The sequence below is a fragment of the Dipodomys ordii genome, unplaced genomic scaffold, assembly GCF_000151885.1.
Source record: "Dipodomys ordii isolate 6190 unplaced genomic scaffold, Dord_2.0 Scaffold17, whole genome shotgun sequence".
Lineage (NCBI taxonomy): Eukaryota > Metazoa > Chordata > Mammalia > Rodentia > Heteromyidae > Dipodomys > Dipodomys ordii.
The window spans coordinates 8,375,136-8,400,805 of record NW_012267233.1 but is presented as its reverse complement, the minus strand read 5'-3'; the positions used below and the strand labels follow the sequence as shown (position 1 = coordinate 8,400,805).

General features: G+C 34.9%; 1 protein-coding gene across 1 annotated transcript in view; it reads left to right on the top strand.

The window, feature by feature from the left end:
• Positions 1 to 25,372, top strand: part of LOC105982709 (regulating synaptic membrane exocytosis protein 2-like) — a 175,261-nt gene extending 149,889 nt beyond the window's left edge. Inside the window, exon 5 of the mRNA XM_013012388.1 lies at positions 25,058 to 25,372. Coding sequence (XP_012867842.1) covers positions 25,058 to 25,372 — 315 coding nt within the window. The remainder of the gene's footprint in view (positions 1 to 25,057) is intronic.
• Positions 25,373 to 25,670: the final 298 nt, after the last annotated feature.

The following is a 25,670-nucleotide window of genomic DNA, read 5'->3' as shown; positions in this document are numbered from 1 at the left end:
TTTGCTGTTTGTATTACCTGGATGTTAGCCATTATGACTGATGTGGAATTTCAATGTAGTTTTGATTTAAATTTTCCCAGTGGTTAATTATGCTGAGTATTTTTCATTTTTATTGATCATTTGTACTTTTCTTTGAAAACCATTAATTCATTTATTGATTGGGTTATTTATTCTTTGGTGTTTAATTCTTTGATATCTTCGAATAGTCTGGCAATCTTCTGTTGAAAGAGTAGCTGGCAGATTTTCTTCCATTCTGAGTGTGTTTCTTCATTGTGGTAATTATTTTCTTTGCTGTACAAAAGCTTTATGGTTTGATGCAATACTATTTATCCGAATTTGCTTTTCTCTGTGTGTGTGTGTGTGTGTATGTGTGTGCGTGCGTGCGTGTGTGTGTGTGCATGCACATGCATGCACTCTGCTCCTCGGGCCTGAATTCAGGGATTAGGTGCTGTCCTTGAGCTTTTGTGCTCAAGGCAACACTCTGCCATTTGAGCCATAGCTCCACTGCTGGCTTTTTGGTAGTTAATTGGAGATTAGAGTCTCATGAACTTTTTTGCCCAGGCTGGCTTTGAACCATGATCCTTATATCTCAGCCTCCTAAGAAGCTATCAGGAATGAGCTACCAGCACCCAGATTCTTATTTATAATTTTTTTGCTATTATTTCCTCTTTAGTGGAGTCATCTTTAGAAAGTTGTTGCTGGTGCATATATATTAAAGTGTTTTCCTCCAGTGGTTTTCTATCTCTTACAGAATATGAGATAGAAATATATCTAGTATCTGTCTCCTACAAGTGGATCTCCAATTTTTCCAACATGGTTGGGAACATAATACAATTGGCCAACCAGTTGTGGAGTTGAATCTGCTCTGACATGTGTTTTTTACTTCTTTGATGACAATCAGTCTGTAGATATTTAAGTTTATACATTTATATTATATTCCTTCAGTTACATGTCTGTTTTGTGCCAGTATTGTTGTGTTTTTCTTGTTGTATCTTAATAGTATAATATCAAATCAGTTGTGATCTCTTTCTTTTCTTTTTTTTGTCGGTCTTGGGGCTTGAACTCTGGGCTTGGGTGTTATCTCTCAGCTCTTCAGCTCAAGGCAAGGGCTCTACCACTTGAGCCACAGTGCCACTTCCAGTTGTGATCTCTTGTATTATTGATTTAAAAAAAAATTGTTCTAGCTGGGCGCCGGTGGCTCATGCCTGTAATCTTAGTTACTCAGGAGGCTGAGATCTGAGGATCACAGTTCAAAGCCAGCCTGGGCAGGAAAGTCCTTGAGATTTTTATCTCCAATAAACCACTTGAAAACTGGAAGTGGCGCTATGGCTCAAGCAGTAGAGTACTCGCCTTGAGCTGAAGAGCACAGGGACAGCGCCCAAGCCCAGAGGTCAAGCCCCATGACTGACCAAAAAAAAACAACCAAACAAAAAAACCTGTTCTGTTTGTTTTTAAAAAAGTTTCACTATGTAGCTCAGGCTGTCCTGGAACTTTCTATGGTAGCCCCGGTTGTGTTTGAACTTATAATTCTCTTGCTTCAATCATCACAGTGCTGGGATTCAGCATTACTCTTTTACTTAGGATTGCTTTTCCTATTTGGGATTTTTTTTGTGCTTCCATATAAATTAAATGAGTGTTTTTCTAGCTCTGTGAAGGATGATATTAGAATTTTGATGGGGATTGGGTGAATCGATAGCTTGATTTTAATAATGTGGCTGTTTCATGATTTTTTTTGGTACTATTTTTAAATTTATTGTAAAGATACTATACAGAGGGTTACAGTTACACGAGTGAGGTAATGAGTACACTACCTCTTGAACATTGTTACCCCCTCCATTGTTTTCCCCCTACCATCTCCTCCCTTCCCCGAGGTTCTTTTTTTTTTTTTTTTGATTGTGATTAAGTGGTTACATAATTTCCGGAAATTCACAGTATTGTGGAATAATGATGCTCATTTAAAGTCACAAGTTCATTCTAACTTTCCTGGAGCAAATTGTCTATCACAGTCTGTAATATATAACGGTGCTCACATGTTATATACCATATATGTGATCAGCAGCATGGGGATATTTAGTAGTGGTTCAACCAGATGAGTGGGAGTTCTTTGTTTCTTAAGTCCTGTTAGTTTTGTCATATCACCTAACATTTTGGATTTAGCATCACTTATCAGGGAGACCATGTACCGTTTGTCTCTTCGTTCTTGGCTTACCTCGCTCAACATGATTCCTTCTAGCTCCATCCATTTCCCTGCAAATGCCATTATTTTGTCATTTCTAATGGCTGCATAATATTTCATTGTGTATAGATACCACAATTTTTGGATCCATTCATCTGTGGTGGGGCATCTAGGTTGTTTCCATATCCTAGCTATTGCGAACAGTGCTGCAATAAACATGGAGGTGCACGTGTCCTTGTATATTGGTTCCTGTTGTTCAGGGTAGATGCCTAGAAGTGGTATGACTGGGTCGTAAGGGAGGTCAATCTTTAGCTTTCTAAGGACCCTCCAGACTGCTTTCCAAAGTGGTTGTATAAGTGTACATTCCCACCAGCAGTGTAATAGGGTTCCTCTTTTTCCACATCCCCTCCAGCATTTGTCGTTGGCTGATTTGTGGATGTGGGACATTCTGACTGGGGTAAGGTGGTATCTCAGGGTTGTCTTTATTTGCATTTCCTTCACCACCAGGGATGATGAACATTTCCTCATGTGTTTCTTTGCCATTTTTATTTCTTCATTTGAGAAGTCCCTCTTTAGTTCCCTTGCCCATTTAGTAATTGGTTTGTTAGGTTTGGGAGGGATTAGTTTCTTGAGTTCCCTGTATATACAGGATGTTAACCCCTTGTCTGATATATTGCTGGTAAATATTTTTTCCCAATTAGTTGGTTGTCTTTCTAGCTTAGTTGCGATAGATTTAGCTGTGCAGAAGCTTTTTATTTTAAGGTAGTCCCATTTGTCGAGTCTCTCTCCAACTTCTTGTGACCCTGGGACTCTGTTCAGGAAGTTCCTTCCTGTGCCTATTAGTTCAAGTGTCTCTCCTACTCTGTCCTGCAGTAGTTTCAGAGATTCAGGTTTAATGTTAAGGTCTTTAATCCATTTTGAGTTGATGTTGGTGCATGGTGATAGGCTGGGGTCCACTTTTAGTTTTCTGCATGTGGCTGCCCAGTTTTCCCAGCACCAGCGGTTGAAGAGGCTGTATTTCTTCCATTGTATGTCTTTGGCTCCTTTGTCGAATATCAGCTGGCTGTAGGCCTGTGGATTTATTTCTGGATCTTCTATTCTGTTCCATTGGTCTTCGGGTCTGTTTTTGTGCCAGTACCATGCTGTCTTTGTTATTATAGCTCTGTAGTAGAGTTTGAAGTTCGGCATGGATAGCCCTCCCATATTGTCTTTATCCCCTAGAATTGTTTTGGCTATTCTAGGTCTTTTGTTGTTCCATATGAATTTTTGGACTGTTTTCTGTATTTCAGTGATGTACGTCATTGGGATTTTAATAGGAATTGCGTTGAATTTGTATATTAGTTTTGGAAGTATTACCATCTTTACTATATTAAGTCGGCCTATCCAGGAGCATGGGAGGTCTTTCCATTTCCTAGTGTCTTCTGCAATTTCTTTCTTTAACTTTTTATAGTTCTCATTAAATAGTTCTTTTACATCTTTGGTTAGGTTAATTCCTAAATATTTTATTTTTTGGGAGGTTATTGTGTGTTTCATGATTTTTAAAAAAAATTGTACTAATCCTGGGTTTTGAACTCAGGGCCTGGGTACTGTTGCTGAGCTTTTGTATTCAAAAGGCTAGCACTCTACCACTTGAGACATAGCTCTTCTTCTGGCTTTTTTGGTGGTTAATTGGAGACAAGAATCTCATGGACTTTGAATCTCAAATCACAGCCTCCTGAATAATTAGTATAACAGGTATAAGCAACCAGTGCCTGGACATTTTCATAATATTAATTCTTATAACCTATGACCATGGAGGTTTTTTCATCTTCTGATATCTTCTTGAGTTCTTTTTTTCAGTGTTTTATAGTTTTCATTGTAGAGTCTTTCACTTCACTTGGTTGTGAATGAAGCTCTTGTCAATGATTATTTTTCTAATTTCTTTCTCAGTATGTTTTGTTTGTTATTGGTATGTAGAAGTACTGATTTTTGATGTTCAGTTTATATCCTGCTACTTTCAGAACTGTTTAAGAGATCTCAGAGTTTTCTGGTAGAATCTTTTGAGTCTGTAAGAGTATAGGATCATATCATTGTGTTCAACTTTTTATATTTTGCCAGTATAGTTTGTGTTAATGTTACTGTGAATGATGTTTGTGTGTTTTTCAGAAAAAAGTATAGAAACACCTGTGTCAAACTTTCTTTTACTCTTTATCATTTATATTTTCTGTTTATCTTCTACATGTTTAGGTGTCTGAAATAATCTAAAGCAGTTTAATAATATGGGTCTCATTAAAGCAAGATGCTTTATCAAGCACTAGCAGTTTCTACATATTTTAAAAATGGAACAGATGCTCAAATAAGACAGAAAAGAAAAAATTGACAATGTCATGTTTATTTGTCTGCATGGCCATTTAGAAACAATTTTCAAATGCCTATCAATTTACTGAAAAAATTATATTTAAATAATTAACAAGTACAGTTTATGTACCATTACAATTAGGCAAACTGTTAGAATATTCTACTTTTATTTTTGAAATACTGTTTTAAATATTTCTAAAACTTAAGGTTTCATATAAAATGTAGAAATGATAAATGTATATGTGTGTGCATTTTTTGTTATTTTGAGACGGAGTCTCATCCATCAACTGGTAATGGTCTGGATTCTATGTGGCCCAAGTTGGGTCTAGTATTCTCTATTGGTACTTTTGTAGAATGTCAGTACTTTTCAATATATCATCAATATATCATCCATGGCCTGCAAAGTTTCTACTGAGAATTCTGCTGATAGTTTCATTGTAGTGAGATGATTTTTCTTCTGCTGCCTTCAAAATAATATCTGACTTTTGGGAATTTGATTTAATGTGAAATCGGTTTAATTTTTAAATGACTTTATTGAGATATAATTCATGTATCATGCAATTCACCCATTTAAAGAATACAATCTAACGGTTTTAATACAACACAAAACTGTACCACCATTCCATGATCAGTATTAGTGCATTTTCATCATCAAAGTAATAAATTCCTGGCACCAGTTATTCTTAAATATTGACTATTCCCCTTTTCTTTTCCCTCAATGCCTAGTTTGCTTAGTGTAGGCATTTCCCCATCTTTTCAATTATATGTCCTTCGTGTGACATCTTTCTTTCCCTCTAGTAAACACAATTCCACTCTCTCTTCTATGGCTTCAATGCTTTTAGACTTCACATATGAGTTAGATCATGTATTTGTTTCCAGTATGTGTCTTGTTTCATTAACATAGTATCTTATACATTCATCCATATATCATAGATGCCAGTATTTAGTTCTTTTGAAGGACTGAATAATGTTTTGTTATATAGAATACTATGTACACATTTTCTTTCTATTATTATAGTTAAAATTATTATGTAGTTGTACAAAGGGGTTACAATTCCATAAATTATGAATACAGTGCTTTTCAGTCAGTGTCATCCCTTCCATAGTAATCTCCCAGTTTCCCCCTCTCTTTTCTACCCCCAGTTATGTAGTTCATTTTTTACTCTATGTACATTAGCTGTTACCTGCATTTGCTCACCCTTCCTCCCTCTATTCATGTGCAAACCCCCTTTGCCCCGCCCCCAAATATATTTCCATTTGTTGGTATTCATTTTGTAAACAGGACATTTTGGATTCCTCCCCTCAGTATACCCATCTTTAGCCAGTTTGTGTGTAAATCCATAGAGCCCTATATCTATTATGATGCATATTTGTATTTTAGATCTAATTTCCACATATTTGTATTTTAGAGCTAGCTTCTCAGTCTGGCTTATTCTAATTAACCTGATTTTTGTAGGTCCAACTGTTTCCCTCCAAATGCTAAATTATTCTTTCTACCGAATGAGTTAAATTCCATTATATATGCATACATATATACATATATATATATATATATACACACATAGACATTCACACATATGTACCATATATTTTTTTTGATACAGTCATCCATGATGGGCATCTGGGCTGGTTCCATAACTTGGCTAAAATGGTATTGCTGAATAATAGGGTAGTTCTGTATTTAGTCTTTTAAGGAATTTCCAAATCTCTATCTGGAGTGATTTTTACTAGTTTACATTCCAACCAACGGTGAAATAGGGTTCCTTTCTCTCCACATCCCCACAAAAACTATTTGTTATTGTTTTAATTCTTGATGCTTGCTAATCTTACTGGAGTGAGATGGAATCTCAATGCTGTTTTGATTTGCATTTCCTATGGCCATGGATGTTGAGGGTGTCCTCAAATGTCAATTGCCATTTTTTGCTTCTTCTGAGAAGTCTCTCTTTAGCTCATTTCCTAGTTATTGATTGGGTTATTAATGATTTTTTTTGGGGGGTAGGTTAGATTCTTGAGCTGTTCATCTGTTTTGGATATTAGCCCCTTGTCAGCTGTGTAGCTGGTAAAGATTTCCCAGTCTTTTGGTTGTCTTTTTGTTTAGTAACTGTGTCCTTTGTTGTACACACATTTTCTTTCATCTATTGATGGGTAGCTTGGCTAATTACATGTTTTGGCTATTATGAATATTACTACAATAAACATGAGGTCAGGAATCTCTTCAACATTCTTGTTTCATTTCCTTTGGATATTTACTCAGTAGTATGGTTGCTTGGTCGTATGGTAGGTCTATTTTTAACTTTTTGAGGAACTGTCAAATTTTTTTTTCCCTTTGAAAATGGCTGTACTAATTTACCTTCTCTTCAGCGGGGGTTCCCTTTTCTTCATATCCTCCCAACACTTGATGAGAAACTTCTATATTATTTAAATATTTAAAAATTGTGTAAGGCATATAAAAAAGCAACTTAGCTAACACTGGATAGACTAGTGAGTCTTTGTTTATATTAGTGTCTAACTTTTAGTCCAGTTTTTTGATCTTAAGAAAACTTACAAAATGAAAGTAACTAGTCAATTAGATATTGTGATTCAGGTTTGTTTTTCATGTCTTCTCCACGCCTCAGTGTGTATTTCAAAGAATTTCTTTTTCTTAGTCTGAAGGACTATTGGCTTTCAGGAACAAAGCACAATATTTGTTTGCTAGAGTGTTCACTGGTGCAGTCTTGTTTATTTTTTATTTTAAAATCATAGATGAAGTCTTTAAGAAGTATCGTTATGAAGCCGGAAGTGAAACTGCCACTCAAGCTTTGAGTACACAAGCTCAAGGACAGTGCTCATGCCATGATTTCATTTTTTTTGGGGGGGGGTCAGGTCGTGGGGCCTGAACTCTGGGCCTGGGCGCTGTCCCTCAGCTCTTCAGCTCAAGGCTAGCCCTCTACCACTTGAGCCACAGCGCCACTTCCGGCTTTTTTCTTTTTGCTTATGTGGTGCTGAGGAATCGAACCCAGGATCTTATGCATGCAAGGCAAGTGCTCTACCACTGAGCCACCTTCCTAGCCCCTCATGCCATGATTTCAAACCTCAGGACTAACACCAAAAAGAACATTTAAAACAAGAACTATTGCTATGCATCTGGAGGTCTATATTGCTTTTAGAGGCTGTTTTTATTATATTGGATGATGATACTAGATGGAAATGTGCACAGATAAAAAAAGTATGCTCTGATCTGGAACCAATAGTAAGAATTAAGTTCCAATGTCTTGTCATAATAAACTTTGGAGGTCCAAACTATGGAGAGCCCACCAGCATGTAATAAATCTGAGACCTGGCCAGATCAGATCTCTAATATTAGCTCTGCATTAGCTAGAGACAGAGTGATTGACTTAGGTTTTCAGTGCATGATAGTAAATCCTTAGTGACTCGTGTCTGCTAGGAAGGATATGCTGGCTTACCTTTTTGCCCCAAATTTATTTTTAGGTATTTATCATGATAGAATTTGCTGAGTTGTGCATATGCCTTTTAAAATTGTTGGCACATTAATCCTTTTAGGATTGAGGAAACTTATTTAGGTGAAGATTTTATCTACTGAGGCTAGTATTAACAGCATAGTGCTGCGATTTATTGTGATGATGAGAAATCAGGGTAATGGCCAACTCAAAGTAAGATAATGTCACTAGGGATATAGTCAAAGTATCCTATACAACAGATAGACAGAGTCAATGAAAATCCAAGAATCATTAACTTGATTAAACAAATTTGGTTGATGGACAGGACCGGATAAAGTGGAAGTTATTTGTTATTAGAATTTAATTGCCCTGGCATGTGAGACATAGAGTGGATTTTACTGAATTCTCTGCCTGATATTTTGCTATTCTACTTTTCAAATTTTATTTTATTTAATTTTTAATTTTATTTTATTGTCAAGGTGACGTACAGAGGGGTTACAGTTATATATGTAAGGTAATGACATTTCTTGTTGAACTTTGTTACCCCCGCTCGTTTTTCTCCCATTTTTCCTTCCTTCCAACTCTCCCCACCACTAAGTTGTAAAGTTCATTTTCAACACAGTGTCTTGTGAGTATTGCTTTTGCATTGGTCCACTCTTTATCCGTTGTCCCACCATTTTGTTGTTCCCTTTTCCTTCCCCAAATCAGATAAACATATATACAAGGCACAGGGTACCAAAATCAAGTACAGTGACAACAGGGGATAAACCAAAGGGGAAAAAAAAACAATGAAAGAAAAAAAGAAATAACTTCACACAGTACATTAAAAACAACAACAACAAAGAAAAACCTCTTGTTCTCAAATCTTCGAGTTCATTTCGATTAGTATCATCTTACATGGTCATATGTACAAAGCTATTGAGCTATTGTGATCCTCTGCTAGGACTATCCTAGATGTATTCTAATTATTACAATGAGGGAAACCATGGGACCTATGTTTTTTTGAGTCTAGCTTACTTCTCTTAACGTGATTTTTCCCAAGTCTTTCCATTTCCTTATAAATGGGGCTATGCCATTCTTTCTGATAGAAGCGTAGAATTCTGTTGTATATATACCACATTTTCTCAATCTATTCATCCACTGAGGGAAATCTGGGTTGGTTCCATATCTTAGCTATGGTAAATAATGCTGCATGATTTGTCAAATTTTAAATTTCAACATTTTGAATTGCACATTTAATTAGAGACAGCATTCTATCTAATGCCTTTCTCTCTTCACAATTGTTCATTTGATTTTGTTTACCTAACAAACTCAAAGAGATTTTTGTAAATCTGATTAGATGTTTCTCCTTGAAGAAACTGTAAAAAAATGTATGAAATTTTTCTTAGTATCTTCTACATGCTGTTACTGCTTTCTTATCAATATGTACTCATCTTTATATGTCTTACATACTGGTTTTATGAAGGCAGAAATTATGTTTTATTATTTTGTCATAAAATTCTAACAATTATTAAAAGATAGATACTTACATGGTTAATATTGATTATTTAGCAATCACTAGGCCCCATGCATCAACCAATCAGAATAGAAAGCTGACTAATCAGAATATACACTGGTTACTGCTTCATAACCTTTGGTTACTGGTTTGTTATTACTTTTGGGTCTTTGCCTGTTGACAGAACTAGTTTAGAGTTAATTTTATACTTTTCAGTGCACACTGGACTGACTCGATCAGAATATCTTAAGGTAGTACTAGGGAATCTTTCATTTTATAGTTACTAATGCATAGTCAGGTTGAGATACCACTGTTTTATCTATGCAAGGATCATTCTGAACTGAATTCTAAGCCTTGCTTTTTTCTCAGTTTGACACACTAAGAAATCAATATGTTATGAAGCCTAAAATTCTAAAGATAGACTATGCATGAAGAATAAAATTATGTGAGATAATCAAAGGCTTTTAAGCAGTGATTCATAAATATGAGCCTAGATTTGTATATCTATTTTTGTTTCTTCATTTAGAATGGTTAGGAGATGATTAATTTAGGTGAATGTTGTTTTATGTTAACATAGAAAGTTAACATTCTATTAATGTTTAGGAACATGTAGCTTTTCTTCTGTTGTCAGTCAGAAATTTTACTCAAATTATGGGGCAGTTAAGAAGAGATGGGGAAAGAATATATATCCTTAACATGCCAATTTGGAGTTCAAAATGTATTTTCCTGAGTAACAACTTTAAAATTGGCAATTAAATAGAATATTCATGAGTATTACTACATAAGCAATATTTACGTAAGTTAGATGCCTGTGGCTTCATGGCAGCATACAGCAGACAAGGCCTGGCTTACAAGGGTTATTTAGCCCACATGACCCCATTCAAAAAATACTGTACATGTTAGCTCAATATAAGATGATTATGGGTTGAAGAGCTTGAGTAATGTGGGAGTGGAAAGAGAGATAATGTTGAAACAAGTAGATGAGACTGTAGTTCAGACATGATCTTGGAAATGTGTTAATTTCAAGCTTCTTTTTTTCTTGTTAGTTCTGGGTTCTGAACTTTGGGCCTCAAGTTTGCTAGGTAGATACACTTGAGACAAACCAGGCTAGTACTCTACCACTTGAGCCACATCGCTACTTCCAGCATTTTCTATTTATGTGGTGCTAAGGAATTGAACCCAGGGCCTCATGCATGTGAGACAAGCACTCTGCTACTGAGCCACCTTCCCAGCCTCTCCTGAGCTTCTTTTGCTCAAGGCTGGCATTCCACTTGAGCCATACTTACACTTCTGGCTTTTGTTCTTAATATATATATTTTATTGTAAAGATACTGTACAGACGGGTTATAGTTACATGAGCAAGGTAATCAGTCCATTTCCTATGAAGCATTGCTACTGCCTCCTTTATTTTTCCCTTACTATCTCTTTCTTCCCTACCTCCCCTCCCCACTCCCCCACAAAGTTGTAAAGTTCCATTGCAACATACTGTCTTGACATGTCGTTGTTACAGTGGGTTATCCTATATCCTTATTTCAGCATTTTGTTATTTCCCTTCCCCTCCCCAAATTAGAAAAAATATATTTGCAAGATGCAGGACACTGTAATCAAATACAGTGACAATAGGGTTGATACCATGGGGGAAGAACATACAAAGAAACAAAAAAAATCACATAGTATATTATAAGTACATTAAAACGAGCAGCAATAAAGATAAAACCTCTTGTGTCCCTATCTTGGGGTTCATTTCGCTTAGCATCAGGTTATATGTTCATATGTACATAGCTTTTGACCTCTTCTGCTTGTCCTAGACATATACTAGTTATTGCTGATAAGGGAAACCGTGGGACCTATGTTTTTTTTTTCATTTTATTTTATTTTTTTGTGAACATACTGTACAGAGGGGTTACAATTACATGGGCAGGATAATGTGTATATTTCTTATCAAGCATTGCAGCCTCCTCCTTTGTTTACCCTTCACATCCCTTCCCAGCTTCCCCCCCACATCCAATCCTCCCCCCCCCACACCAATGTTGTAAAGCTCGTTTTCGACATGGCAACTTGTACTTCTCATTGTTGCAACAGGTCCACCTGTATCCTTAAACGACTTGTTTTTCCCCATCTCCTCCACAAGTTATACTGACATCAAATATAGTGAAAGCAGGGGTTATACTGTGGGGGAGGGACATACAAAGCAACAAAGAAATAATCTTATAAATGCATTAGAAACAAATGCATGAAAGAAAAAAACATTAAAATACATATCTAAGGGTTCATTTTCCTAACATCACATTATCTGACCTTTTCCGCTTGACTCATACATATACTAGATATTGCAAATAAGGGAAACCATGGGAGGACCTATGTTTTTTTAAGTCTGGCTTACTTCACTGCCTGTCATTCTTTCTGATGGAGGCATAAAATTCCTGTGTGTGTGTGTGTGTGTGTGTGTGTGTGTATACTACATTTTCGTGATCCATAATTGGAGATGAATCTCATGGACTTTCCTGCCTGGACTGGCTTTGAACTGTAATCCTTAGATCTCAGCCTGCTGAGTAGAGAGGATTATATGTATAAACCATAAGTACTTGTCTGAATATATCTTTTAAAATCCATCATTTTATAATCTGTTTCTTCTAAATTTGAATACTACTGAAATGAAACAGGAAAATTCCAATGGCCACAAGGTTTACAGTTTTGGACAGATTCTACTGGGTTGAGTTTAACTATGGTAATTATAAATACACAGTTTACTAAAATAAGGCATTTTGATGAACCATTATTACCAATAAGAAGTGAATTTTTTTTTACAGGAAACAATTCTCAAGGGAATGATCAAGATTGGTTTTCTTTCAAGGTTGTTCATAAATGTGTAGATTAATATTACTCTTTACTGGCTGAGATGGAATTACATGCCAATTCTGTTTCTTTTATTTTAATAGATGTAATTATGAAAGAAATTTGCTCATAGTAATGCTTAGATATGAATAGGAGTTTGGTTACAAGAATTCACTCAATTATTTGAGCTCTAAATTATGTGACAAAAATTTAGAAATCCATTATCAAAAATTGTTTTTAATTGTATAATTTGGGTTTTCCTAGAATTTGTTGAAAGCACAGAATAGAACACATTAGGCTGTACAACTTATTACCCAGTTAGTGATTCATCTTGTCAGTTTTTGGGAAGTATACCAAAAAAAGAATTGCCAAGAATTTTCAAAAGACTACTCTTACTAAGCTTGGACTTGTAGACACAGATGCTAAAAGACAGATTAGATTTAAGCCAGTTTACCAAAAAGGGGGAATTGTTAACTTTAGTATTTCTCCCAATTACCATTTATATTGATAAAATGATTTTGTCTTTTCACATTTTAAAATTCACATTTTAAGATTAAAAAAATAAAAAATATGTTTGAATATGTGGAACAAATTAGCTAAAAGGAAAAAAGAATTTCTTTTGTCAAACCAGTCAAATGAAACTTGGTCAGTGAAACCTTACTTTACTTTTCAATTTAGGTAAGTTTTTATATGCATTGTTTGATAATCCATTGATAGTATTTTGGTTTGTTGTTTGGTGTAGTTTCTTTTTTTGTTTGTTTTTTAGAAAGAGTCTCATCATATATGTCAGCTGATGTCAAGCTTCCACATCCTTTCCCAGCCTCTTGAATTCTGGGATTATCGGTTTGTGCCACCAGGCCTGGTTTAATGTGATTTCTTACTGAGAAAAAAAAACTGTCTGAGTGGGATCCATTTACTTGTGTTTTACTTGAAAAAAATTAATGCCATCTATTAATATTAGTCATAATTCCTATTTTAACGATTACATCTGATATTCTAATCAGGACTCAAACTTTTGAGAATAGTTTATGAACATGAGTATTAAAGTTACAGGTATTATCCATAAGGTTATTTCTTGAGGACTCAGTAGGTCAACTCCATCCGTGGTGATCTTTATATAAAAGTTGCTGGCTAAAGCCAAAACAACCTAAGTCTGACTATTCAGAATTTTGAAATCCCTTCCTTGTTGATTCCTGAGCAGGTTTATTGCTCATATTTTCATCAGGTCTGTTGTTCTCATTATGATTGGGAATGACTAGTGACATCTGTAGATCATTCGTCTATGGTATTGTCTATCATAGTCCTTGTCACAATATGAATAAATCCACTAGCAATTTTGTGAATTCTATTAAGTATGGTGGTATCTTGATGAGGGCTTAATAAAATTGTACTGATGGGCTACCCACCTCCCTAAAAATATTCTCAATACTTCTGTATTTAGCATTTCACCATCATTGATTCTAGATTCACATTCTTTGTGGTAAAGTGTCATCTGTTAACCTTCATAGAGTTACAATTGAGCCTCTTCTTTTGGTAAGATATCCTCTTTCAATATTTTCATGCTCTGATCTCCATTTTTAATGAAACCTTTTATGTGAACGTGGTTTCTACTTTAAGGAAAGTTAAAATTCTATTTTGTAATCATGATTTTATTTTAATGCTACTGAAATGATTTATAATTATGTAATTTATGCATTATAACTTGTAAATTCTAAACCCTGGAAAACTGTTGACTAATAATATGATTTTATTTTCTCTATTGAATCATCAGTATGCCATAGAAAGCAAATATTCTAATTATTTTCTTCACATTATATAATATAGAACAATTACACTGTTGTTTCACCTGATTCTGATTTTAGAATGTTATTGCATTTTGAATGGAAACTTTTTAGAAGATAAGGTGGGTTAATGTAGCAATAAGCAGTGAATCCAGTTGAGCCAGTTTGAAGAAAGTGCTACAGCACAGACTAGTGGGACAAATGGGCAACTGCAATAGGGTTCACTTTCCTTAATCCGATAGAAAAACCAACAATTTAAAAAATGTATCTTTTAGCCGAGCGCTGGTGCTCACTTCTGTAATCCTAGCTACTCAGGAGGCTGAGATTTGAGGATCACGGTTCAGAGCCAGCCCAGGCAGGAAAGTCCGTGAGACTCTTATCTTCAGTTAACCACCAGAAAACCGGAAATGGCACTGTTGGTCAGTGGTAGAGCGCTCACCTTGAGCTGAAGAGCGCAGGGACTGTACCCTGGCCCAGAGTTCAAACCCCACTACCGACCAAAAAAAAAAAAAGTATCTTTAAGTAGTTTAGTTGTACAAATGAGTTGCCATTAACAACTCACTTTACAGATCAATTTATGAATAATAACAAATCAGTTTATGAATAATATATCTTGATCAGTGTCATACATTTCAACATTCTCACCCATCCCTCCTCTACCTACCCCTTAGGATATACATTAGATTATTGTAGGATATACATTATTGTTTGTATTACCCCTTCTCCTCTTAGTTTACCCCTTTCTCCTTCACTTCACCCCACCCCTTTTACATTAGATTATTGTAGGATATACATTAGATTATTGTTTGTATTACCCCTTCTCCTCTTCATTAGTTTACCCCTTTCTCCTTCACCCCACCCCACCCATTTTGAGTACCCATATCCTGGTATTTTATTTGCTGAACTTTGATTTTGGCTTTGTAAGGAATCTCCCTTAAATCTACCGTATTTCAGTTAATATATTGGTATACACTTGCATCCCACCCAACATATTTACTTATGAGTGTGTAGGCTAACTCTAGCTTCCACATATAAAGGGAGACCTGGATCCTTTGTCTCTCTGGGCATGATTTACTTCACTTAGCATAATTTTTCTAAGTCTTTCCATTTGTTTTCAAATAGTACAGTTTCACTCTTTGTAATGGATGAGTCAAATTCCAGTGTGTATGCGTGCCACATTTTCTTGATCCATTCATGAATTGAGGGGCACCTGGGCTGATTTCATACCTTGATTAGGGTGAACAGTACTGTAGTAAACATGGTTGTGCTGGTATTTTTACTATATCCTTGTTTGTAATCTTTTGAGTAAATGCTCAGAAGTGGAATTGCTGGACCATAAGGTAGTTTTATGTTTTAATTTTTTTGAGTAACTTCCATACCGCTTTGCAGAGTGGTTGAACAAATTTATATTCCCACTGACAATGGACACTGCCCCTTAACTTTTTTATCAAGGCTGGTTCTCTACCACTTGAGCCACACCTCTACTTTCGGACTTTTTGTGGTTCATTGGAGATGAGATTCTCATGACTTTCCTGGGTCAGTTGATTTTGAAGCTTGATCCTTTGAGCTCAGCCTCCTGGGTAGTTAGGATTACAGGCATGAGCCACCAGCAACAGCTAGATTATTTTCTCAATAAGCTAGTTTCTTTTGAGCATTGAAACTATGGGTGGTTTAAAGGAAGCTATGAAATAGCTAAAGAGGGAAGACTGAAGCTTAGTACTTCAAGGGTGTTGAAGAAAGTATTAGGTATACAGACAAGAAAGGAAAATCCTGTCACTTCTTTCTTTGTATAGTATGAGGGAACAGAAAGATGACTGAAGTAAGTCTAATAGATGATCAAAGATATGCTCTTTTAGGATGTAGTCCTAGAGGAGGATGTACATTGGTTAAATTGAAGAATAACCTTTAATTTCCTTAATATTTGAGGTTTTTGGATAGGATTCATCTTTCAGGATGTCCTTTTACCCTTGTACTCATAGATACTTCAGAGTAAACTTAGCAATTCATCATGATTAAGAAAGACCAAGAAAAGGCCAGAATTTACTTTCTAGAACTATCCTTAGTTCTGCTATGGCCCAAAGGACATAAACATATGTACATGTCTCTGCAGTGACCTCTTTCTTTCCAAAGACAGCATAATGAGTATAAAGTAACTTTGTCAAAGTGCTGTGGAACAGATGACTTAGGTACTGGCTGAATAGCTGATTATTCAGAGCCTAAGAAGAATCAGCAGTGCCTGTAGAAATCGACATGGGGCAATTTAATAGTAGAACACAATCCTGTCTAAATTGAGAAGAAGCAGACTATGAATTAGATGCAGATTGCAGCCAAAGAAGCCCTACAGAGCTCCTCCACTTTTTTTTAGAACAGTAGAACAATAAATACTGCTATCAGAAGTAGGGAATTTATCCAAAGGAGGTACTTATTAGACTAAAATTAAGTTGAGTGACTCTAAGGAAAAATGTGGCATTATGTAGTCATGAGTAGCTATGGTAGAAACACAGATGGGCATGTTTCTGCTTTTCTATGATGTAAGACCTTATAAAATTGTAATTATAAATTCACAAGCTACAACAGTTACTGTCTCCTGACTTTACTTGTGGCCACTGACAAACACAGGTTCCTTTATTCTAATCTTAATTACCAATATTAACTCTTAGACCATATGTTATATTTCATCCATGTGTCTTACATAGATGTGTGTGTTACAGAATGGCTAGGAAAGGGTTAAAAAGACTACAGGGTGCAGATAGGGCCATACTGAAGGCAGAGGCTGCTATGGATTCAAGGAAAGTCTCTGTAGAGAAAACCATGTAAGAAGTTTTAAGAGAATTACCAAATGCAGGTCTGGGGTGGTAGGCAGTTTTGAAGTGGGCCATCTGTCACTGGCAAGAACTACACTTGAGCATAGGGACAGAGATAAGAGTCCTTTGCGGAGGTAATTTTCTTGGGCAGGTTGTGTGGCATGTGACTAAGAGATGGATCAGAATACCTGTCAATGTGTCAATCTTGGCATACCCTGTCTCTTGGCAGTACTAGGGATTGAACTCAGGGCCTTTCACTTGCTAGACACGTACTCCAGTATTTTTACCACATTTCTATGCTCCTTCCTATATATTTGCAGATGAAGAGATTACATTTGTTATGATTGATAAGCTCATGTGTATATATATTCACAGACTTAATTATTTGGTTTAAGAAATATATTATTAATTCGTGCCTTACTGTGTGCTGGCGGATAGTACTTGTTTACTTACATAAACAAGATGAAGTCATTTTGCATTGAATGTTATATTTAAAATAGAGCAACGTAGAACTTTTAAAAATGGAATAACTCAAGGTGAGGCATAGCCTAACTGCTGTTCTGAACACCCTAGAGTATCCCAAAGCTAGTCAGCAACCTGTGCCTGTTCTCTTCAGGTGCTGTTGAGGCAATAGAGAAGTAAGTTCCATTTCTTAGTGACTAATTTTTCAAAGCCAGGAGAAGAGTTTGTAACAACAAAACCGGGAAATGCCTGGGGTTAAAGCTTGTTTTGCACTGCTGCTTCCTTCTGAGACACTTATGGAATTAACTACCAGACTTTGCTGCAAGACCCTGTAAATGTGACTGTAGCTGGAGATACCAGGCTTACAGTATATGGGGAACCTGGGAAAATCTTGCTGCTTATCTCAGGGATATTAGATGCGACAAATTTCTGATTTTTATTTGGTATTCCAGAAGTCTAATATAAGGATTACAGTGATCTCTTAATTGTTTAAGTAACCTATTTGAAAGTGTAATTCTGCACAAGTACATCATTTTTCAAATCCACTATGGCAGTGCTAGAAGAGAGGGTTGTAGGTTAGTAATCCCAATGCCCCTGATTCCCTTTGAGAAACAAGACACTGGTTCCAATGATAGAAACACGGTAGGGTAATATTGTGGTTGAACCTTTCTGGTTCCAATGATAGAAATGTGGTAGGGTAATATTATGGTTGAACCTTTCTGGACTTGCAGGCCTCTTACAGACCTCCTTTGCTTCCTTGTTTTTTCTCCAAACTCCAAGGCCAGAGAGGAACCTATCAAGGGGTCTATGATGTGAATGCATTCATTGTGTAATTGTAATCTAAACAATATTGGTATAATTCTTGTCTCTCCATTACACTTTAAAGTCTCAAACAAAATTTACCTTGAGCTGTGTTTGCCAGCTTTTAGCAGTTTCTACGTATACTAGTCATTTAGTGACTATTTTATAAATCCATATATAGTTAATGAATTAATATTGTTATTTGCCTATGTGTAAATTTGAAATTTTATAGTATGAATCAATTTTTATGATAAATTAAAACTTCATTTATCTACTGATAACTGACTATATTATTACATATTATATAATTTATATATAAATTATATAATATCCTTTTACTTGCATATAATAGATATGTGTTTGTGGCACCAAGCAGTGTTGTTAGAAAAAACACTGTTAGGAAATGTTTTCAACTTCTGTAGTCTTACATATACTTATTATTGCTGATTTCAAGCTTCTCCTGGGAGGAAATGTGCATAATTGTTTCTTGTGAGTTGGTGAAACTCTTTAATATCCTCGTGCTTATAATATTCTTCAAATGCCAAGATTATTCTGGGTAATATACTTTAGTAAAAACAATTCTATCATCTATAAAAGATAAACTCACAATTTTTTTTGTAGCTTAAGTAGTTTTAGTTTATTTCTTACCCATTTAAGTCCATGCTGGTGTTGTCTGATCAACTCATTGAAGTTTCCTGACTCCTTTTTTCATTGGCTCCTTGATCTTCATGGTTATAAGTGAACAACATGGAGATAACATATGAAAGGAATTTTATAGGTCATGGAAGTGGCCTATAATATGCTAGCTAGAATTTAGTCATAAGGCTGTGGCCTTCCCTAACTTTAAGAAGATTGGGAAATGTAATTTTAAAGAGGAAATGGAAAAGTTTGTTAATCAGTAGTTAGAATCTTCGATAATTTTTAAGTCTGGTGATTGAGTTACACTAATAGAATTACACTTTGTCATGTTATTTTTTTTATTTGAAAAATACATTCTTTTATAAGCAGGCCCAAAATGGTTAAAGTAGAAACTAGTAAATTATTTTTGTTCAGAGTTACCTGGATCATAAGAGCTTGGCCAATGATTTCATTATTACTAGTCTTTAACCAATAATCTTCCCTCTCTTTGTGTCACTATTTTTATTTCTATTGTTGTTTAAATGAAAAAAAAACTCACAGAATTTTGCAGGCCTTTAAGTTTCTTTAAATTTTATAAGCATATAACACATTTTTTCTTTCCTTTTTCTCTGATTATTTAATGTAACTTATGCTTACTTTTTTTTGTTTTTAAAATGGGGTCTGGTTATGTTGTCCAGGCTGACCTATATATATAACCTTCCTGCCTCAGCCTCTGAGGCAGTCTCTTTTTGTACAGTGTCTTTTGTTCTCTCGTTTACTACCAATCTGTCCCTTCTGTCTCTGTTTTTTATAACCACTTTTTAAAGGATTAATATATATATTTTTATTGTAAAGATACTGTACAGAGGGGTTATAGTTACATGAGCAAGGTAATGAGTCCATTTCCTATGGAGCATTGTTATACCCTCCTTTATTTTTCCCCGATCATCCCTTTCCTCCCCGCCTCCTCAACTCCTCCTTCCCTCCCTTCCCCCCCTACAAATTTGTATCAGAAAGAATGATACCACCACATTTTTTAGGAAATGGAAAGACTTGGAAAAAATTTTATTAAGTGAAGTAAGCCAGACCCAAAGAAACATAGGTCTCATAGTTTCCCTTATCTGCAATAACTAGTATATGTCTAGGACAAGCAGAAGAGGTCAAAAGCTATGTACATTTGAACATATAACCTGATGCTAAGCAAAATGAACCCCAAGATAGGGACACAAGAGGTTTTATCTTTATTGCTGTTTGTTTTAATGTACTTATGATGTATTGTGTGATTTTTTTTTGTTTCTTTGTATGTTCTTTCCCCATGGTACAACCCTTGTTGTTACTGTATTTGATTCTGGTGTCCTATATCTTGTATGTACATTTTTCTAGTTTGGGCAGGGGAAGGGAAATAAGAAAATGCTGAAATAAGGATACAGGATGACCCATTGTAACAATGAGACGCACAAGACAGTATGCTGAAAACGAACTCTACCCTGAGTGGTATAGTTCACTTTCATCAGTGTCCAGTGAGCTCCACTGGTGTACTTTTTCACTCTTTTTCCCTTGAGTTCTGTACCCTCCCTTCACCCCTTCTGTTGATGGACACTTGAATACACCATACATAGGGTAAAGAAGACAGAATCATCAAAACCTAAAAACTAAAGAAAAGGAAGAAAAAGCTCCATATCTTGGAGTTCTTATCACTGTGTATGTATGTGTGTGTGTATATATATATATATATATATATATATAAAACTAATATATATATATAATTAATAGGCACTTAGGCATTGCGCCTTTGTGTTTCTCTCTTAAGAGGATCTTCTTTTGGTCTCACTGTGTGTGAATATCTAAAATTCTGTATGATTAATCATATCCCAGTCTATTTTAGGTCTAATTTTTTCATATCAGAGAGAATATACATAATTTGCCTCTCTGAGCTTGGCTTACTTCAATTCACTTAACATGATTTGTTCTAGTTGTATACATTTCCCTGCAAATAACATTATTTTATTCTTTCTGATAGTTGTGTAAAATTCCAGTGTGTATAGGTACCACATTTTTTTGATCCACTCATCTAGTTTGGGTCATCTAAGTGGTTTCCATATCTTGGCTATTCTGAATAGCACATCAGTGAACATGGATGTGTCTTTAGCATATCCTGCTCATAGGTTCAGGATAGATGCCCAGGAGTGGGATGGCTGCATTGTAAGGAAGGTCTATGTTCAGTTTTTTGAGGGATCTCATGTAATTCATCCCTCTGTACAGTAATTTTACAATAAAAAATGTACAAAAACACCCAAGATAATAGGGAATGAATAAGAATATACAATTCATCAAACAATAAAAAATAGTACTTTTTTCAGCCTCACCAACAAAGTTAGTAGAATTAGCATTAGTATTAAATGACAAGTGTGGTTCATTAGAAACCTTATATCTTAATATGGATAATGACTGAAAAGATTGGCATATTTAGGACTGGAAGGTAATATAATACATTATACTTTGAAATCCTGAATTGCAAGGTCTAGATATTTTTGATAAATATCAGGCTTTAACATATTTTTGGTTATTTACATGTGTACATATATCTAAGATATTTTTAATAGCATTTGTTATGAAATATAATTGATGGTTAGCTTACTTGGTTAATGTGGTTAATTTATACAACCCTGTGATTTAATTCCCAAATTAGTTCCGATATTTTCCGTGGACATGGAATTTTCCTCTAATGAATATTATTCATCTCATAGTGAAAAATTATCTTGCATTTATATATATGCACTTGTGAGAGGTAGTTCAAAATTAATAAATTGCTGTGTTATAAAGGCCTACGAGAAAATGTAAGGTCTTTTTGTAGTACTTTCTGTGAGTGGATTTAGGAATTCTTAAACTTTTGATATTTATGAACTTTAAAGTTTATAGAATCTATCAATGTAAAAGAAAAAAAGAAAGATAATTTGAGGCAGGGTGTCACATGCTTGTAATCCCAGCACTCAGGAGACTGAAGAAGGATGGTGGAGAATGTAAAGCAAGTTTGGACTAAATAGCAAGATCATGTCTCAGAAAACCAAAAACATTACACTTTGAAATAATACCCTATCCTCTGAAATCCTGAACTCTCAAGGCCCAGATATTTGAAGGGCAAGCATAGATAGTCATTAAAACAAAACACCCCAAACCAACCTAAAAGCCACCCAGCCAAGCAAACAAAACCAAGAACAAATAAATACAATAAAACAAAAAAACTCTCTCTGTAAATAAAGCCTAAGAGATAATTTGTAAATAAAGCCTAAGAGATAATTTGTATGGTAGAATATGAAGATACTAGTTTAGAGGGGCTTAAGTGATCTAGTCAGAAAAAGATCAATGAATGAGGATAGTCTAGGGAGTTTTAGAAAGATATTAATACACAATAGTGAATACTAGTCAAACATAATCCTTTAAAATTTATGCTTATATTAATATCTAGTGGGTATTAACAGATGAGGAAAATAAGGTTAGTAATGGTTCCAACAATTATCTCATATTGGGCTTCACAGAAATACAGTATGTGTATCATGTTTAGTTCTTACTAAGGTGAACTGATGAGGTCTTAGCCCTCTGGATACCACGTTTACAATTCACTCATGTATTGAGTTGAAAATCCTTGTCACAAAACAATGATTCTCAAATTCAAATATCAGAATCATTTGGAGGATTTTGGCAGAGGGGATGTCACAGACTGCTGTGTCCTTCCCTCAGGCTTTTAGTTCAGTAGGAGATCTGGGGTCCTGGGCTCTGAGTGTGACTCATTCTAGATATATTCATATTTTAGAATCATCTGGCATAGCTTATCACTGTAATATATGCAGGAATCTGTTTAAATTCTGTGATTTATATGGTCTAACTATGCTAGCAGATAATATAATCATTTTCTCCAGAGAGCTTTACATTTAGTTTGAGAAAAAAGAAATGTTAATACAACTAACTCAAAGAAAGAACAAAACATTAAAAAAGTGAACTTTACAATACTGTATATTAAGAACTGTACAAACATGAAACTGGTACAACAGAACATTAAAAAAGTTTAAATGCTATTTTTATAAAAAACATCTTTGTTTTAGCTGAACACACTATGTTGAATGCTGGTGCTTGGGCTATATGTATCTAATAAGTTCATTTCTGTACCCTAAAGGTTTCTTTTAATAGGATTACCTATATTGATATAATTTATTTATAATTTATTTAAATATGATAAAATATTTAGCAATATGGAGAACTTTACAGGGTCAGTATTTAACATTAATATATCAGTAATCACTTGAAATAGCTCACCTTTTCTTTTGTAATTTTTTTCTATGAATTAGAAAAAAAATTAGAAGGGGTTGACGGGTTTTCTGATTATACATATAGTAGTTTACTTAGATTACTGTACTAAAAATGTAGGTATTAAAATAATATCTAGAATATAGACTATATTTATAATAAATATATAGAATGGTTTTTTACCAGCAGTTCAGAAAGGGGAATGAGCCATTGCTGTTTAATGGGTATACAGCTTCAGGTTTGTAAGAGTTTTTGGAGATATATTTACAACAGTGTAAATGTACTTACTTGAAGAGTACACTTAAAAATGGTGATGGTGAAGTCTAATAACAACAGATGCTGGAGGGGATGTGGACAGAAGGGAACCTTACTGCATTGTTGGTGGGAGTGTAAACTTATTTAACCACTTTGGAAAGCAGTATGGAGGTTCCTCAAAAGACTCCACATAGAGCTCCCCTATGACCCAGTAATCCCACTTTTGGGCATTTACCCGAATGATCACAAACAAGACCACACTAAAGCTACCAGCACAACTATATTTATTGCAGCATTATTTACCATAGCTAAGATCTGGAACCAACCCAGATGCCCCTCAGTAGATGAATGGATCAAGAAAATGTGGTATATATACACAATGGAATTCTATGCCTCCATCAGAAAGAATGACATTGCCCCATTTGTTAGGAAATGGAAAGACTTGGAAAAAATTATATTAAGTGAAGTAAGCCAGGCGCAAAGAAACATAGGTCCCATGGTTTCCCTTATTTGCAATAACTAGTATATCTCTGAGACAAGCAGAAAAGGTCAGATAAAATGATGTTAAGCGAAATGAACCCCAAGATAGGGACACAAATGGTTTTTCTTTCTTGCTATAGTTTCTAACGTATTTATAAGATACCACGTGATTTCTTCGTTGCTTCTTATGTCCCTCCCCCACGGTATAACCCCTGTTTTCACTGTATTTGATGTCGGTATAATTTGGGGAGTGGAAGGGAAAAACCAAATTCTTTAAATAGAGATACAGGTTGACCCATTGCAGCAATGAAATTTAACAAACTCTGCAATTTGGCGGGGGTGGGGGGGGGGGGGGGGGGGGGGGGGGGTAGGGGAAAAACAAAGGAGGAGGCAACAAGGCTTGATAAGAAATGTACTCATTATCTTGCCCATGTAATTGTAACCCCTCTGTACAGTATTTTCACAATAAAAAAGAAAAAGAAATGTACTTATTACCTTGCTCATGTGATTGTAACCCCTCTATACAGTATTTTCACAATAAAAAACTTATTAAAATGGTAATTTTTATGATTTTTAAAAACTACATTAAAAATCAAATGGATTACTACAAATTATGAGCTATTAATAGATTTTTACTGCGCTAATAATATTTTAGCCTAATTTTAAGTATTAGGAACTATGTAAATGAAATAAAAGTCCCTTCAAACATCATATAATATTATTGGTGATAGGAGATGACCTTAATACTGACAAATGATTTACTGGAAGTCTATTATATAGAAGACATTTTAATATAAATTGTTTCTAATTTTCAAAATTATACAGGAAAAAAAATAGTATTTTAACATCCCTCTCTTTTTAAGGAAACAAGTTCTGTAGGTTTCCAACTTCTTCAGCAAGCTCACTTTGCAGTCTTTAGCAAGGAGTCTGGGAGTTATTATTTAAATTCAAAATTCATTTTTCTGTGTACTTTGTTATATATGTAATTAAATAAATATAAAGAATACAAATAAACAACTAGCAATAAAAATACATTAGTAATTTGATTCTATAATATTTCTATTCTCAGTAACTATTGCTTATTTCATTATAATTACTCTGACAAAATTAAAATAAATGATAAATTATTTAATTTGTAATAGCAATTACTTGCATTTTAATTTCAGTAGGATTACCATATAATTTTTTTTGTTGGCTTGAATTGCTGTTTTTCTTTTCGTCCATTTCTAACTTTTGGAGAGAATAATTTCTTTTTCTTATGTCTTCTTTTGCAGGTTATGTGGGTATGTAATTTGTGCCGAAAACAACAAGAAATCCTCACTAAATCGGGAGCATGGTTTTATAATAGTGGGTCTAATACACCACAGCAGTCTGATCAAAAGATTCTTCGAGGACATAGAAATGAGGAGGCACCTCAGGAGAAGAAAGCAAAGCTACATGAGCAGGTCCAATTCCAGGGACCCTCAGGCGATTTACCTATACCTGCAGTGGAGAAAAGTCGATCTCCTGGGCTCACAAGACAGAATTCTATTAAGAATGGGTCAGAAGTAAAGCACCAAATTGCCAGTGACATAGCTTCAGACAGGTAAACATTTTGTTTAATCTTTAGGCAAATGGGTTATTATTAATCTTCATTTCAAACAGAAGTAAACACATATGGAATGTTTAGACAACAGTGAGTTGTCTAAATGTAATGTTAATGTCTGTGCATTTTACATATGCTGAATATATTTAGGAGTTGAGATATGCTAGGTTATGTTTGATGTGTGAGTGTTATCAACATCTTTCTGGATTAAAGAAATACAATTAAATGGGATTCCAATTTTTTTTTAAAATTATAAACTTCCTAATGGAATTATTGCAGTTCTCTCTCTCTCACCTTTCTTG